Consider the following 18756-nt stretch of genomic DNA (forward strand, 5'->3'; position numbering starts at 1 on the left):
ACCTCGACCTACTACTTCAACAGTACTTCCACTAATTTTATCAGTCCCCAGCCTTAGAGATTAATGTCTCCTCCTATCTCCAAAGCATTTTTTGCCAATATTTGTCGCTTCAAACACAGTGTATGCAACGTTTTGTTTTGCTTGTTTACATATTCCAACTCTCCCAGATAATCAGCCTCTCAAGGTCAGGTACCATGTCATATCCTTTTATACCAGCATTGCTGAAAATGATGATCTGTGGGTAATAAGCTCTCAGTGAGTATCTCATGTTGATGAAAAAGTTCAAGTTATCCTCCCAATATTTTTATTAATTTCATAGATTCATATATATTTTCTTTTAAGTCTCTATTTTCAGGGTGAGAAGATTCAATTATTTTAGTCCATTTGCATATATACACTCATTACCTGTCTTTTAATGGCCTCCAGTTCCAACATTTTTCTATTCTTCTCAACTGTTGCTGAATACCCTAATGTTGTGGAAGGGGTGAGAAGAAGAAATCAATGATGTAGCCAATCCACAAATTGTGCAGTCAGTCCTTAAACAATTAAGGATCTATACCTGTATGAATAGCTAAGGTTATGAAGCTAGAAAGTTATTTTTTGATTCCATTTGATCAAGTGACTCAGAAATTCTAAGCAAGAAAGCAAACAGAAAAAATAGGGCGGGTATGGCAGACAAATTAGAAGTCTTTCTGTCTTAATATTTCTACCACATAGCTGAGGAAGCCACGGAGGGCCTGATGAATCTCAGTCCTTCAGCCATGAAGAATCTCCTGCACCACATTCTCAGTGGCAAGGAGTTTGGAGTGGAACGAAGTGGTAAGATGGAATAACTGCATTTCTGTTTCAGAGCATTTGGTTTCATGTGTCTCATTGCTTTCAAAAGTATTTCGGTAAAAGGAACTTTTTGCCTCCAATAAATAGAAGTCCAATGGATAAAACAATTAAAAGCAAAGTATTTTCTGGAACAAGATTTGGAAACCACTATATGTCTTATCCTTTTTTCCTTAAATGATATGCAGATTTAGCATCCCTAATCTGAAAATCAAAAATTTGATATGTTTCAAAATCCAAAATTGTTGAGCACCGACATGCACCTGATCTCATATGATGAATCACAGTAAAAATTCAAGTGAAGTAAAAATAGTGTATAAAATTGCCTTCAGACTTTGTATATAAGATGTATACGGAATTTTGTGTCTCCAAAATATCCAACATCCAAAAGAAATCTGAAACACTTCTTGTTCTAAACATTTGGATAAGGAATACTCTCAGCTTGTCTCAACTAAGTTGATTGATTACTAACATGTTTCATTTTAACTGCTTTGTCCATTTCCTTACATTATCCTAATTCTCTGCTTTAAGATGACTTACAATCCATTGCATCTGAAACGTTCTTGTGTTATCATTGAGAGTAATTAAGTAGCACTTTATGTGTGTGTAGCTGCTTCAGTATATCTAATATATCCTTTCAACTTCAACTTCAAATTTGTCTAGAAGTCCATGGCAAGCTACTATTCACCCCCTCTTATGATTTTTGCAGTGTTATTTGTTTTTCTCTCTCTAAAGCAGCAGAGCAAACGAAAAGATCTTATCTGTCATTCTCAACTTTTAGGATTAGGATAAAGATAATATATGTGATCAAAATGGATAGATGCCAGAACTTAGTGTGATAAGGATTCAGTAGCCCTGGGTTGGGGTCTGAGATTCTACTAACAAGTCCCCAGCTGACACTGATGCTGCTGGTACATGGACTACACTCCAATGAGGTTCTACTAGTTGGTTTTTAAAATTAAGTTAAAAATAAAAGTAGGAACATATCTAAATCTCTTAACATGGTAAAGAAAAAATTGAATTGTCCCCTTTCTCTTTAATCTTTCATACTACATAGTTCGTCCCACTGATTCAAATGTCAGTCCTGCTATTTCTATCCATGAGATCGGTGCTGTTGGAGCAACCAAAACGGAACGAACTGGGATCATGCAATTAAAAAGTGAGATAAAGCAGGTAGGATACTATTTCATGAATTAACTCTAATATTGTCATGTTTAAGAACATTCTTTCAGAATGAGTCTTTGTTGAGATCATTTATTTTGTCTCATATCCTGAATTTAATTTGAGGCATTTATTTTTCAGGTGGAATTTCGTAGACTGTCTATCTCAACAGAGAGTCAGGTGAAACAACTAGAGATCCTTGGATATAGTTTAACTTACTTTTAATTCTATGTAGCATGCATGAGCTCTTGGCCTTTTTACAAAAAAAAAATAACATACTGTGGAATAGTTTGTTTTAATTTCTTTTATAACAATCATTTTATGGTTTTCCTTTTTATGGACCAAGCTCTTTTGTTAATTTTAGGAGGAAAGTAACTTGCATCTGATAGAAAAGAAAAGAAATCCTGAATCCCTCTTTGCTAAGATCAATGTGCAATTTTGGAATTCATTCTCCTTACAAAACTAAACCTAGACTTGCTAGTTTTAAGAGTAGATACTAGAGAGAATGCAAGATTTTTAAATCTATATTCAGGTATTGTTCCACAATTTAACTTTTATCATTGCCATGATAGAGATATATGAAAGGTATTGTAGACTCAGAGAAGCATCTAAATCAGTCTGACAGTTGTTGAGAGTCACCAACCACCATACTGTACCCTCTTACTTTTCCCTGTAGGTGAGGATCCGTGAGTTTTTACATTACACAAAGGAATAGTTAACACAGCCTTCCCTAGCTTCTTTTAAAACTCTGGGAAATAATGTAGTTTCAAGATCTCCAACTTGAGAAGGTACTAATTTGGTTGCTCCTATAAAGACATCATACGAAAAGCTTAAAATTACTTCCCTTGCTTTTAGGATAAAATTATGATAGCTTATGGTATTAAAATACATTCATAAGAGAAGATGTGAAATGGAGACTTTGTTTGTTAAAAGAATCAGAAATCCTTTTGTAAAAGAATGACCCCAAAGCTTGAAGCTTAATTTGGAGTAAACTTCATTTGAGTACACTTATCAAATACCTTTTGACAGCATTCGCTTTTGAGCAAGGGCAAGTACAGAATGAAATTAAAAAGGGCCTTGAGTTGAAAAAAAAGTTCACTGTATAATTTTTCCCAGATAAACTGAATAATCTGAAACCTCTCCTATTTGAAAAGTGAAAGAATTATATTCAATAATTGAAAAAAAATCATGTTGGTGTGCAATCCTTGTTTTGGTTGAGAGTGATTGGCTAAACTTTTTATAGTTGTTTATAATCATGCAGTGTTACAAGTTCATTATATATTTAGAACTAGAAGTCCATGTTCCAAGCTAGATTAATATATTAAGAGTTGACCTGCTCAGCTATATCATTTCAGTTTTTTTCTACAAATACACTACTTACAGGTCTTCAAGGAAGCCAAAATCATTAGGGCTATAATTTAGAGAACTTTCATTACTTTCCTACTTCTCAGTATTAATTTTCATTCTCCCCTGCCTGTTTGGTATTTTGTGTTATTCTAATTTCTTTTCCACCTCTCAGCAATGCCCATTTTTCTGATTATGAGGGAAAATTCTTAAGATAGTTTTATTTATCTATCTTAGGCTTTATCATGACTTCTAGTAAGGGTGGGGTGTCTAGCCCATGGGCCACATAAGGCCAGTGAAACCATTTGGTCTGGCCCTGCTGAGGCAACTGACAACAGAACTCAAAATTCAATAAATCTATAGCAGGCTAATTTTTAAATTGATAATTTTGTATGACCTGCAAATGAAGTTATAAATATCCCAGTAGCCAATGGCAGAAGAAGTTCCTCACCCCTGTTACAGGAAGGCTATTTCATCAGCTTTTTACTGATAACATACTGGCTAATTGCTTAAATAATCTGTACTTTTACTCTGCTTATAACTTTTAAAATATATAAGTAATTGCCTTGCCATATCCCTTTACATTTCTATTTTCTTTTTCTTTTCTTAGCCCAATGGTGGTCATTTGCTGGGTACAGATTTGATGTCACCATCTTTTCTGGTAACTGCTGATTTTTTTTTATTACATGCCATTCACCAGTGCTTTGAATATGCTGTTAAGCGGAAGGCAGTATGGAGAAACCTCAGAAATCTGAAAATAGACCTACTATATGACCCAGCCAACCCACTCCTGAGAATTTACCCAAGGGAAATGAAATCAGCATATGAAAGGGTTATCTGTACCACCATGTTCATTGCAGCATAATTCACAATAGCTACAATATGGAATCAACCCAAATGTCCATCAACTGATGACTGTATAAAGAAATTATACACACACACACACACACACACTGTGGATATAACTAAAAACCATTATATTTAGTGAAGTAAGCCAGTTCCAAAAAGACAAATACTATATGTTTTCCCTGATCCTTGGTAACTAATAGAGTACCAAAAAATGTAATTTATAGAAATGAAATTGACACTTTGAGCTTTGATGATTGTTTACAGCCCTTGTCTCCACTGTTGAGGAACACTTTTTTTTAAGATTTTATTTATTTATTTGACAGGTAGAGTTACAGACAGGGAGAGAGAGAGACAGAGAGAAAGGTCTTCCTTCCCTTGGTTCACTCCCCAAATGGCTGCAACGGCCGGAGCTGCGTTGATCCGAAGCCAGGTGCCAGGTGCTTCTTCCTGGTCTCCCATGCGGGTGCAGGGGCCTAAGCACCTGGGCCATCCTCCACTGCTTTCCCAGGCCACAGCAGGGAGCTGGACTGGAAGAGGAGCAACTGGGACTAGAACCAGCGCCCATATTGGATGCTGGCACCACAAGCAGAGGATTAACCTAGTGCGCCATGGCACTGGCCCCAGGAACACTGTTTTTTCTTCTTACTATTTGTTGAACTCTTTACTTAGTGTAGGATTAATCTTACGAGTATAAAATAAACTGCAAGTTTCACTTAATCTAAAAATTAAGAGAATAGGAGAGGAAGGAGGAGGAAGGGTGAGAGTATGGGAGGAAATGAGGGTAGGGTGGGAAGTTTCATTGTGTTCCTATATCTGTATATAGAAAATACATGAAATCTGTATGACATACACTGGTTGAATAAAAAGAAAAAAATTAATCAAGAACTAAAATAGGGGCTGGCGGTGTGGCAAGGCCTGAAGTGCCAGCATCCCATATGGGCACTAGTTCAAGTCCCAGCTGCTCCTCTTCAGATCCAGCTCTCTGCTCTGTCCTGGGAAAGCAGTGGAATATGGTCCAAGTGTTTGGGCCCCTGTATCTATGATCTATGTAGGAGACCTAGAAGAATCTTCTGGCTCCTGGCTCCTGGCTCCTGGCTTCGGATCGGCCCAACACCTACCATTGTGGCCATTTGAGAAGTGAACCAGCCGATGAAAGACCTTTCTCTGTCTCTGTCTCTCTCTCTCTCTCTGTAACTCTACCTCTCAAATAAATAAATAAATATTTTTTAAAAAGAACTAAAATAAGTATGAAGCAGCTTCATAAATGGGAGATGAAATCTTTCTATTTCTTTTCCAGTAAGGCAGGGGAGGGAGTTCAATTCCATCTTCTTTTCCAGTTCAGAAAACAAAATTTAAGGAACATTTGTTAAGTCCTGTTTATTTGTTCAACTGATATAATTTATTATATTCTTTTTTTTAAAGATTTATTTATTTGAGAGGCAGAGTTATATATAGAGAAAAGTCTTCCATCCACTGGTTCACTCCCCAAATGGCCTCAACAGCCAGAGCTGAGCTGAGCTAATCTGAAGCCAGGAGCCAGGAGCTTCTTCCAGTTTTCTCACACTGGTTCAGGTCCCCAAACACTTGGGTCATCCTCCGTTGCCTTCCCAGGCCATAAGCAGAGAACTGGATCTGAAGAAGAGCAGCCAGGACACAACCCAGCACCCATATAGGATGCCAGTATCCCAGGTGGAGGCTTACCCACTATGCCGTAGTATGACCCCCTATTATATTCCTGCTATGTACCAGGCATTGTGCTAGACAGTATCAGTATCACCTGGGAATGTCGAATGCAAATTCTTGGTCCCCAGCCTAGGTTTACTGAATTAGAAGTACTGAAGGTGATATCTAGCAAGCAGGTTTTAATTAGCTCTTTACGTGATTCTGATGCACTTTTAAATTTGAAAACCACTGAGTGAGCTGTTCTGATTATTAATTCATTTAGTAAATGTTATTTAAGTACCAATTTTATGCCAGGCACTGCAGCTACAACAGTGAATGAAACAGATGTGTTCCTTGCCCTCACAAGGCTTTTAGTTTAGGAAGACTTATCTCTAATTACATTTCTTCAGTTTGAATCAGTGACTCATAATGGCCTATGATTTAAGATCTCTTACACTGATGGCATTTAGAACAGATGACAGTCAAACAAAAAACTGAAAACTTATTGGAAACAATATTGGTATTTTCATTGCCCATACTCATATATCCTGTATGAATTAATAAGACTTGTCAAAGTATGTCATATCCATGTTAATAGGAGACCAAGACATAGAAGAAAATTTAACCTAAAAATTCAAAACTATTGATATTTGGTTTTGGAAAAGTCTCAATTATTCACTGTCAGATATATACACTTTCGAGTTTGACCCCAATCTCAACAGCCTGCAATCCTGACGGTAGAGAACAGCAATGAAGATGAATAAATGGCAGTTCATCTACTTGGGAGATCATTATGATAGTCACTTACTAATAGAAATGTTTGGGGGTACTTTTCTCTTTTACATAGCAGTGGCTGGTGATTAAGGCATTTGGCCCAAATTAAACTATGAAAAGTTTTTATCTCAGAAAATATTCCTATTATCTTCTATCTTATCTTTGTTTCTGAATCTAAACTTTCTCCAGTGCATTTCATCCTTTGCTTGGTATAATCTTTTTCAATGTTTATTATATTGTACCATGTATCAAAACTTCATTCCTTTGTATTGTTGAATAATATCCCATTATATTGATATAACATATTTTATTTATCCATTCATCAATTGGTAGGCATCTGGATTGTTTCCACTTTTTCAGCTGTTATGAATAATGCTGCTATAAACCTTCATGTATAAATTTTTGTAAGGACATATGTTTTCATTTCCCTTGGAGATATATCTCAGATTAGAAGTATTCAGTCATATGGTAACTGTTTTTAACATTCTGAAGAACTGCCAAACATTTCCAAAGGAGTTACATCATTTTACATTCCTACGGCAATATATAAGGGTTCCAATTTTTTTACATCCTTATCAACCCTTCCATCCACGGGTTCACTCCCCAAATGCCTGCAGCTACTAGGGCTGGGCCAGGCTGGAGCCAGGAGCCCAGAACTCAGTCCTACTCTCCCACATGAGTGGCAGGGACCCAAGTACTTAAGCCATCATTGGCTGCCTTCCAGGGTGCACATTAGCAGGAAGCTGGATTGGAAGCAGATGAGCTGGGCCTCAAATCAGGGTGTCCAAATGGAATGTGAGAGTCCCAAGTGGTATTTTAACCACTATGCCAAATGCCTGCTTCTGTCTCTTTTTTGATCTGTTGCTCATGTTTTTGGTATCACATCTAAAAAGGCTTTGAACAAATCACAAATATTCTTGCTATTCTTATTCTAAGATTTTTATAGATTTAGCTTTTACAATGTAGGTCTGTGATTATGTTGGGGTTGTCCCCAAGACCATGCCTGGGTTCAGTGATTCACTAAGAGGACTCATATGTCTCAGCATATAGTTTGTACTCAAAACTATGATTTATTAGGAAGCCTCTCCAAATCCAGATTTCCAGATGCCAGTCATGGGCCAGCCTTGTAAGCATGCCTTCCAAAAGTAGCAGTTCTAGCTTGCTATGTTAACTCATTTCTGTACAATGATCTATTTTTGTGTACGGTGTGAGGTGCATGGTCCAATTTTATTGTTTTTTTTCTTTATTAAAAAATTTCAACATGTAATATTTTTACATTTGGGGGGGCATGCAATATTTCAACACATGTATATAGCACAAACTGATCAAATAGAGCAATTAGCCTTTTCCACATCATATTTCTTTGTGTTTACAGATTTCCAGCTTCTGTCTTCTAGTTATCGATGCAGTATGTGGTACATTATTATGAATTATAATCACCTCACTGTGCTGTGGAACATTAGAACTTACTAATTCTGTCTTACTACATCTATTTTGCTTCTTCCATCTTATTACTACTTTTTTTAAAATTTGACAGACAGTGAGAGAGAGATGAGAGAAAGGTCTTCCTTCCATTGGTTCACCCCCCAAATGGCCGCAACGGCCAGAGCTATGCCAGTCCGAGGCCAGGAGACAGATGCTTCCTCCTGGTCTCCCAGGCTGGTGCAGGGACTAAAACCTGGCGCCCATATGGGATGCCGGCGCTGCAGGCGGAGGATTAACCAAGTGAGCCACAGCGCCAGCCCCTTATTACTACTTCTGTTACTTCTTCTAATGGACCTTGTTATCCAAACTCCCTCTATCCCCCCTCCTCCCATTGTTTCAAGCCTTGGTAATCACTATTCTAAGATCTGATTAAACTTCCACATATTCAGAAGAACATGCAGTCTTTCTATGTCTGGCTTACTTCACTCAACATAATGACATAACTCTATCCATTTTGTTGTAGATGTCAAAATTTCTTTATTTTTATGCTTGGATAACATTAATTATGCATACATAGTTCACATTTTATTTATCCATTCGTCACTGATGAACACCTACATTGATTCCATATCGTGACTATTATGACTAGTCTACAATGAACATGGGAATACAGATGTCTCTTTGACACTTTGACATACTGTTTTAACTTTCTGTAGATATATACCAAGAAGTGCAAAAGCTGAGTCATATGATAGATCCATTTTTAGTTTTTTAGGAATGTCCATACTGTTCTCCATAATTGCTATGATAATTTACATTCCCACCAACTGTATATAAAGGATCCCTTTTCTCCACATCCTCACCAGAATTTGTTTTTATGCTTTTCGATTATAGCCATTCTAACTGGAGTGAGATGATACCTCATGTGGTTTGAATTTGTGCTTCTCTGATGGCTAGTGATCCTGAGCATTTTTTCTTATGCTTGTTGGCCATTTGTATTTCTTCTTTTGAGAAATATCAATTCAGATCCTTTGCCCATTTCTTAACTATATTGTCTGTTTTGTTGTGAGTTTTTTGAGATCCTGATGTATTCTGGATATTAATCCTTTGTCAAAATAATAGTTTGATAATATTTTCCCCCAGTGTGTGAGTGTCTCTTCAGTCTGGTGATTGTTAAAAAAAATTTAAGTGTATAATACAGTTTGGTTAACTACAGGCATGATGTGAGACAGTACTTCTAGAACCTACTCACCTTGCATAACTGAAACGTTATACCAATGGAATAACAAGTCCCCATTTCCTTATCTTCCCATTTCCCAGCAATCACTATTGTCTCTTCATCTATGACTTTGACTACTTTAGATAACTCACATAACTGTAATCATACAGTATTTGTCTTTCTGCGATGGGCTTATTTCACTTAGCATAAAATCCTCCAGGTTCATCCATGTTGTCATATATTGCAACATTTCCTTCCTTTTTTATGTCCATTGTATGTCCATATATATCTGTTGGCCATTTGAATGTCTTCTTTGGTGAAATGTCTATTCAAGTGAAATATAATCTCTTTGGTTATTGATCATAATTATATCATGCAATTTTATTCACTTATTAGTTGTGATTTTTTAATGAATTCCTTAGAATTTTCTATATACAAGATCATGTCATCTTCAAATAGAGATGGTCTTATTTCTTCCATTCGCATCTGAACGTCTTTCCTTGCTTAATTGTCCTAGCTAGAGTCTCCTGTACAAAGTTAAACAGAAGTAGTGAGAATGGGCATCCTCTTGTTCTGATCCTAGGAGGGGACACATCAGGCTCTGACTACTTTTTTTTATTAGCTGTGGGTTCCTGGAGGAAAAAACAATGTAACCTTTAATTAGATTGAGGTAATTCCCTTATGTTACTAGTTTGCTGAGTGATTGTTTCTTTTTTCTTTCTTTTTTAATTAGGAAGGCATGTTTCATTTTGTTAAAATGATGTGGATTTTATTCTTTATTCTTGTGGTGTATAAAATTAATTGATATTCAGATATTAGAATAACTTGAATTCCTAGAATAAATCCAACTTCATCTTGTTGTATAATCCTTTTTATGTGTCACTAAATTCAGTTTTCTAGATTTTCCTATGATGTCTTTGTCTCCTTTTGATATCAAGAACAAGTTGAGAAGTGTTCCCATCTCTAGTGCTTTTTTTATTGGGGAGGGGAATTTATGAAGAACTAGTGTTACTTCTTTAAATATTTTATATAATTAACCAGCAAAGTCATGTGTGCTTGGGTTTTTCTTTGTGGGAAGATTTCTATTACTAATTCAATCTCTTTAGTTGTTATAAATCTGTTCAGATTCTCTGTTTCTTTTTGAATAACATTGAGTAGTTTGTGTTTTTCTAGGACTGTGTCCATTTCATTTAAATTATATAATTTGTTAGTACATTGTTGCTTGATAGTAAGTATGTCTTTATACTCCTTTTTGCTTGGATAAGATTGGAACTGATGTGCCTTTTTTCTTTCCTTTTATTCTTTATCTAGCTAAATACTTGCCCATTTTCTTTAAATTTTCATTAAAAATTTTTGGTTTAATTGATTTTATCTATTATTTTTATATTCTTTATTTCCTTTCCACTCTAATCTTTATTATTTCTCTTTTTTGCTTGCTCTTCTTTTTCATTGTCATAAGGTGGAAGCTTTGGTTATTGATTTGAGACATTTATTCTTTTAATACAGAAATGTATTTCCATCTTTTTAAAGACTTATTTTATTTATTTTAAAGGCAGAAATCATAAAAAGAGACAGAGAGAGAAAAACATCTTCCATCTGCTAGTTCACTCCCCAAATGGCAGCAGTGGCTGAGTCTGGGCCAGGCTGAAGCCAGGAGCCCAGAAATCCATCTGGGTCTCTCACATGTGTGGCGGAAGCCCTAGTACTTGGGCCATCTGCTGTTTTTCCAGATGCATTAGCAGGGAGCTGGATCAGAAGCAAAGCAGCTGGCCGGGACTTGAACTGGTGCTCTGATATGGGATGCCAGCATCGTAAGCAATTGCTTAATCTACTGCACCACAATGTTAGCCCCAATACAGAAACTTATAACAAATTTTCTCTTCAAACACTGTTTTAGATGTATCCCATAAATTTTGGTAGATTGTATTTTCATTTTCATTCACCTCAGAGTATTTTTTAATTTTCCTTGTGATTTTTTTCTTTACTGCATTGGTTATTTAATAGTATTTTTAATTTCCACATATGAGTATTTTTAAATTTCCTTCTGTAACTCATTTCTTATTTAATTCTGTTGTAGTTAGAGACATACCTCATATGATTTCAATTCTTTTAACTTTATTAAGATTTGTTTTATGACTCAAAAGAGCAGCCAACTAAGCCATAGACCAGGTAGAATTTTAACAGAGATAACCAAATAATGAAAGGGCTAATGTTTCATAGCATCAGTATTTTTTCAGTTCTTGTTAGGTATCAGATTACTTTCTGAAAAGCTTATACCAGTTTACAACAATACTAGTGATATATACCTAAGTCTGCTGCCTTCACTGCAAGCTTTCTATCTTGGCTGTTTCACTTTATATGTAGTGTATCAAGCTGCAGTGTTTATTTTCCACTGTGCTATAACACTTCGTCAGAGACACAGAGGTAATTTTGATTTATGATCTTTTCTCTATTCTTCTCCTAAGTCTCCTGGAACCTCTATGACTACGAGTGGTGGGTCCTTTCCTGGTCATCACACATCTAAAGATAGTCGTCAAGGTCAATGGCAACGCCGAAGAAGGCTGGATGGAGCACTAAATAGAGTGCCAATCGGATTTTATCAAAAAGTGTGGAAGGTTTTGCAGAAGGTGAGCATAACTCATTGTAGATGTCTGCTTATTTTTCCTCCTGAAATTCTCAGTTTCTTTGGCTAAGATAGGTCATGACTATACTGTCATAGAGTCCCTGGCTCCTGGCTTTGGCCTGGCCTAGCCATGGCTGTTGTGGTCATTTGGGGTGTGAACCAGCAGATGAAAGATCTCCCTCTCCCTCTCCCTTTCCTTCTCTGTCACTTTCTCTTTCATATAAAATAAGCAAACCTTTAAAAAAAGGAAGAAAGAAACACATGTCTCCTTTACAGGTCCCCAGTTGTTAGTCTAACTTTGGTGACATATTTTTCTGCTTTGTAGTGTCATGGACTTTCTGTGGAAGGTTTTGTTCTTCCTTCTTCAACAACTAGAGAGGTAAGTAAGATTCTGTGTCCTTCACATTCATCTGGCTGATTGTTCACCAAGCTAAAGGATTTCAGTGATCACTTTTCAAAGTAACAGGCCTCTGCCTTTATAAGTCAACTGCACATTAAATGCATTTAAAGAAAGGAGAGAATTTTTTTTAAAAAATTGAATGGAAACATCACATAGTAGTTATGTATCCCATTAGCTATATAAGTATGACTTCTTTTAATGACTGATTAAGTTAATCTGGTCTATGTGACTGTTAGAGAGGGCAGAAGGGATAGAAATCCTAGAATTAATGGCTTATCTTGTCCCCTCCCATCCTTATCATTACCCCCTCTCTTATAGGATGCCTGTAGAGCACTCTAGTGTAAAGCAGTGATCCTTAGGTCTATTTGTTAGATCAACCTGGGTTCCCATATCCAACTTAGTGGATTAGAATTTTCAGGGATGGGGCCTGAGGATATGGATTTTTTAAAAACCTATATAACGATTCTGCTATTTCATCACCATTGGAAAGCACTGCTGCAAACCAGAGGCATAGATTATCAAAAGCCTTAATATTGTTCCTTTTATCCAAATCACCATGTCCCCTATTTGTCTTTTCTTTGCCTTTAAATAGACTTGAAATGTTAACAGAATTAATAATGTATCCATACCTGAATAGTACTTTTAAAAGTATTCAAAGTACTTTCACATTATTTATTTTGATCTTCAACACAAGTATGTGAGAAAACTAAAGAATGAATGGTCATTCTCACTGTACAGATTAAAGAGGGGCTGAGTTAGGTCTCTGCTCATGATGCTGGCATCCCTTATTTGCGCAAGTTCCTTTCCCAGCTGCTTCACTTCTGATCAAGCTCCCTGGTAATACACCTGGGAAAGCAGCCAAAGATTGCTCAAATATTTGGGCCCCTGCACCCATGTGGACCTAGATGAAGCTCCTGGCCTTTGGCTTCAGCCTGGACCAACCCCAACCTTTGCAGCCATTTGGGGAGTGAACCAGTGGATGGATGATATATTCTCTCTCTCTCTCTCTCTCTCTTTCTCTCTGTAGGTATACTTTTCAAATAAATAAAAATAAGGGGAAAAAAGTTTAGAGATTGTCCAAAGTCATATAACTAGTAAATGACTAAGACAGCATTTGAACCCAGATCTTTAGACCCCCAAGTCCACATCACCTCCCTAGAGTACATACTCAATACAACTTTACCAATGATTATTCCTCAATGTCCTTCACCCTATAATAATTTTACAGGTCTTGGCCAGCGCTGCGCCTCAATAGGCTAATCCTCCGCCTGTGGTGCTGGCACATCGGGTTCTAGTCCCGGTCGGGGCGCCGGATTCTGTCCTGGTTGCCCCTCTTCCAGTCCAGCTCTCTGCTGTGGCCCAAGAGTGCAGTGGAGGATGGCCCAAGTGCTTGGGCCCTGCACCCACATGGGAGACCAGGAGAAGCACCTGGCTCCTGGCTTCAGATCAGCGTGGTGCACCAGCTGCAGCGGGCCAGCCGCAGCGGCCATTGAGGGGTGAACCAACGGAAAAAGGAAGACCTTTGTCTCTCTCACTGTCCACTCTGCCTGTCAAAAAAAAATCTTAAAAAAAATTTTACAGGTCTTAAAGCCTATTTTTTACTATAACAATATGTAGATGTTTTATGTAATTCTAATCATCATGTATATACAATTTTAAGTCCTACTTAATTTTCCTTTACCTTTATTCTTTTAAATGCCTCCATAAAACTCATCAAGTTGCTATGACATGCTATGGCATTATTTATACAACCATTCCTGTGCTTAGGTTACTTCTAGTTTTACACTTAAGATTAATGCTGCCATAAACACTCATGCACATGGAGGAGTTTGCTCCTTTTTTTTTTTTTTTTTTTTTTTTTTTTTGAGAGAGAGACAGAGAGAAAGGTCCTCCTTTTTGCCGTTGGTTCACCCTCCAATGGCCGCTGCGGCCGGCGCATCTCGCTGATCCGAAGCCAGGAGCCAGGTGCTTCTCCTGGTCTCCCATGCGGGTGCAGGGCCCAAGGACTTGGGCCATCCTCCACTGCCTTCCCGGGCCATAGCAGAGAGCTGGCCTGGAAGAGAGGCAACCGGGATAGAATCCGGCGCCCCAACCGGGACTAGAACCCAGTGTGCCGGCGCTGCAAGGCAGAGGATTAGCCTGTTAAACCACGGCGCCGGCTGCTCCTCTTTTTTCTTTTTTTAGATTTATATATTTATTTATTTGTGAGTCAGGGTTATACAGTGAGAGGAGAGGCAGAGAGAGAGAGAGAGGTCTTCCATCTGCTGGTTCATTCCCCAGATGGCCGCAACAGCCAGAGCTGCGCTGATCCGAACCAGGAGCCAGGAGCCTCCTCCAGGTCTCCCACGTGGGTGCAGGGGCCCAAGGACTTGGGCCATCTTGGACTGCTTTCCCAGGCTATAGCAGAGAGCTGGATTGGAAGAGGAGCAGCAGGGACACGAACCGGCACCCACATGGGATGCCAGCGCTTCAGGCCAGGGCGTTACCCCGCTGCGCCACAGTGCTGGCCCCTCTCATTCTCTTCCCTCTTTTGAATTAACTTCTTTAGGATGAACTCCCAGAAATAGGATTATGGGGTACAGGGCGTTGACACATTTATGACTTGTTATGCATTGCCAGATTGCCTTGCAAAGAGAACCGATTTGCTCACTCAATTATTTTAAAGGGGGATGAAGCAGTTACTTGTGGCTACTGTGCTTTTACTGCCTTTCCTAGATGATGGACTCCTAGGGTGTGATTTTCTTTTTCTCTATCACAGATGACTCCGGGAGAGATTAAATTCTCTGTTCATGTGGAGTCTGTCCTGAATCGGGTACCTCAGCCAGAGTACCGCCAGCTTCTAGTTGAAGCCATCCTTGTCCTTACCATGCTGGCAGATATTGAAATTCATAGCATTGGAAGCATCATCGCTGTGGAAAAAATAGTGCATATAGCCAATGACTTGTTCCTTCAAGAACAGGTAGATAAACCTATTTTTTTTTTAATCTCAAAGAAGAATGTTTGATAGTAACCTGAACTTCAGAACTCTTCATGAAACCTAGGTCACTTTCCTGTCCCCACTTCCTTATCACTCTTTTTTGGACCCCCTTTGTAGTGTCTTTGAGCTGTTTGCAATGGCGTAGGCTACAGGAAAACTTCTGTCTTTTACCATGTGTTTTGTGGTTTGTGTTAGATGCTTACGTTGCCTGGAACTCAGGTCTTAACTCTTTTCCCTGAAAAGCCCTAAAGTATAGCATTAGTATCATATTCAGTTTCCTGTACACAGCACTTTTTCTATAGCTTTAAGGAATTAATAAGGGCCTATTTGGTAGCACATCCTATTAAGGAAAAGAGATTTGTTTTTGAATCGCTTTACTTTTGCTTTTGCTATTTCCCTATGTGAAAACCACAGCGAAACTTTTATTTCTACATTTTTCTTATTTTAAAATAAATCTTCTGGTAAATGAATCATAGTAAAAATACAAATATTTATTGAAAGTATTCCAAATGTTGCCCAGATTGAGCCAGCATGCATAAGGAGGATATGCAGTGCTGTCAATAGGAAAATCTCTAAAACATACTATGTGTATGGGGTGTAAAAGAAAAGTATCCAGAATTTCCTGGACAGTCTTAATTTTAAATATTCTGGGTTGCTGTCAATTCATGTATCAGAAAATGGGACCCCTTAATCATACACTTTAGCCTTAGAAAAGTTATGATCTATTTGTATTAAGTTGGCTTAGAAAGAAATCATGATCAAATGCAAGATAAATGAATACATACAAGGTGAAATCAGTAGTACTAGATAGAATCAGACCAAAGTCCCACCATGGAGATTCATGTTAACATTTGCCTCTTAACTGGTGCAACTTAGTTATTATTGTATATTTAACTTTCAAAAAATTTATTGTAATGGGAAAAATGCAAAACAACCATTTTTTAATAATTGCCATAATTTGGGGATATAGCGAAACCACGGGTATAGAAATGCATATTCGCTCTTTCATGCATAATCCTAATCCCTTCCTGGCCAGACAGCCTAGGAGCCAATTAATTGGTTACAGAGAGGAGGCTCTGATTTTTATTAATCAGGACTCAACTTAGTAGGATTGGTAATTTTTCCTTTCCCCTGTGTTCTCCCCCTCCCTTAAAAAACAAACAGAAAACCCTTGGCGCAGATGATATCATGTTGGCAAAGGATCCTGCATCTGGCATCTGTACTCTTCTGTATGACAGTGCACCCAGTGGCAGGTTTGGCACCATGACCTACCTCTCCAAGGCAGCCGCCACCTACGTGCAAGAGTTCCTGCCCCACAGCATCTGTGCCATGCAATGAGGGCTTTGGGTCCTGGCTGCTGAGATCCTTTGACAGTTGATTGTGCATGGAAGTGAAATGTTATCACCTGATCACTCCCACCCAGCCTCTTTCTGCCCCATCCCTCCCAAGAAGAGAGAACATCTCCGATAAACTAACTGCTTTACAAGAAGTGAAGGCTTCTCTGGAAGCTCCCTTCCAGTGTGCGGATGCTCAAACCACGCCTTTCATTAGCAGCTTGAATTCTTTCATGGTTCATAAAAGTTTGCATGTATTTTGTTCTCTAGATCTGTTACCTACTTGGTTTTCTAACTCCTGTTTGGGGAGCAGGTATTAATAATAACTTATTCCTAAAGTTTGAATTTTCTCATGTGTGGTTTTATTATGTGTATGTGTGGTAGGTACTTTGGGACATTATTTCAAATGAGCAAACTCTAAATGGTTGGATTTTATGCTACCATAAATTGGAAATATCTATCCTAAGTGCTTTTTGTGGTTGGAAAAGAGAGTATCTGGTCATTCTTCACTTACAGGTTGGCTTACACTGAGTGGTGAATTATTTTGTCTCTACTATTACTGTCTCTGTATCTGCACACATAATACCTAGTCCCACTATGCTGAAATATCAACAATGCAAATACACCATGTATATTTAAGGACTTCTGTATTAACAGCTGAAATCACATTTTATGAAGATTTCTGATACTCAGAGATATATTTACAGCAGAAAATATAGAACAACTCAAAGGAATGGAGCCAGGTGCCTGAATCCAGAGAGGAAGGGAAAGGAGAAAAGCCTAACTAGTACTTTACATGTGAGTATCAGAGAGAGACTAGTTTCCTGAAGACAGTCTTAGGCACCTAATCCTTACATTTAAAGAGTATGCCAACAAACAGCTCAGAAAATAATTGAAGCCTCTGTTTCTGTTGAAGAAAATCCAGCAGTCCAGTCTATTGCTGCTCTACTGAGCATTCTTCTTGTGTTTTTGAACTCTATCTCACTCACCTGCTCACTTTTTACCACATCCAACCACCTCCTCAACTCTTTGCCCTCTATCTAAACTCTTTCACTTCCTAATTCTAGTGTTCATATCTCTGTACATCTTAGTATCAGTAGACATGTATCTGTTCCTTGTAAACATATATATATATATATATATATATATATATATATATCTCACACACACACACACACAGAGACAGAGACAGAGAGACAGAGAGAGAGAGATGGGACATTTTCTGAATGTAAGTAATTTTGATATGCCTTTGCGTCTGTCCATATCTAATTTGATGAGCCGGGTAAGTATCTAAATATGAATATTGCCTATGGCAAGGGGGTTGTGACTGAGGTCTCCAGCTGACACACCATGGGCAACAGAGGAATCCCTTCCAATCTCTTCCCTGAACCTACGTAAATATAGCTTTGCTTGACAACTGTTTCTCTTAGGTTCCCTTCTCCAAGTTGGTGGTGGATTTCTCTCTTTGCACTCAGATAACTTCTTAATTCAATCTTCTCTTTTCCCTCAACTTTTTTTTAATGATTTATTTATTTATTTGAAATTCAGAGTTACACAGAGAGAGGAGAGGCAGAGAGAGAGAGAGAGAGAGAGAGAGAGAGAGAGAGGTCTTCCATCTGACAGTTCACTCCCCAGATGGCTGCAATGGCTGGAGCTGTGCAGATCCGAAGCCAGGAGCCAGGATCTTCTTCCAGGTCTCCCACGTGTGTGCAGGGGCCCAAGGACTTGGGCCATCTTCCACTGCTTTCCCAGGCCATAGCAGAGAGCTGGATCAGAAGTGGAGCAGCCGGGTCCTGAACCGGCACCCATATGGGATGCAGGCGCTTCAGGCCAGGGCATTAACCCACTGTGCCACAACGCCAGCCCCTCCCTCAGCTTTTAAGAGTTTCCTCTAAGAATGCAAATAGAGAAGGCAGGGATGGGGAAATTCTCTAGCAGAACCAATGACAATCCTATGAGTATACTGAATAAGTGAGCATAGTGTGCTTGTAGTAAACAAACAGTGAGAACGAAGACAGGATGGCTCACCTTTTCAGGACATCTCTCAAAGCAAACAGAAACACATAGAAAGTCATTTTTTGATAATATGATCTTCTGATCACATTTTAAGAAAGTTTACACCATATTCTGAAACTGTCTTTTCGCTGGCTCTAA

The 18756-nt window shown here is 38.3% G+C and overlaps 1 protein-coding gene across 6 annotated transcripts in view; it reads left to right on the top strand.

Annotated features, from left to right (window-relative positions):
• Positions 1-17011, top strand: part of PHKA1 (phosphorylase kinase regulatory subunit alpha 1) — a 123410-nt gene extending 106399 nt beyond the window's left edge. For 2 of the 6 annotated variants that reach the window (XM_062183647.1, XM_062183641.1), the window contains 8 exons: positions 718-819; positions 1892-2007; positions 2137-2175; positions 3950-4000; positions 11734-11895; positions 12217-12270; positions 15050-15250; positions 16433-17010. In XM_062183647.1, coding sequence (XP_062039631.1) covers positions 718-819; positions 1892-2007; positions 2137-2175; positions 3950-4000; positions 11734-11895; positions 12217-12270; positions 15050-15250; positions 16433-16606 — 899 coding nt within the window. In that variant the 3' untranslated portion in view covers positions 16607-17010. Of the gene's footprint in view, positions 1-717; positions 820-1891; positions 2008-2136; positions 2176-3949; positions 4001-11733; positions 11896-12216; positions 12271-15049; positions 15251-16432 lie in introns of all 6 variants that reach the window. The other 4 variants (XM_062183643.1, XM_062183648.1, XM_062183646.1 and 1 more) reach the window with 3 other exon arrangements.
• The last annotated feature ends 1745 nt before the right edge of the window (positions 17012-18756 follow it).

Source organism: Lepus europaeus, chromosome X, assembly GCF_033115175.1.
Source record: "Lepus europaeus isolate LE1 chromosome X, mLepTim1.pri, whole genome shotgun sequence".
In the NCBI taxonomy this organism is placed as follows: Eukaryota; Metazoa; Chordata; class Mammalia; order Lagomorpha; family Leporidae; genus Lepus; species Lepus europaeus.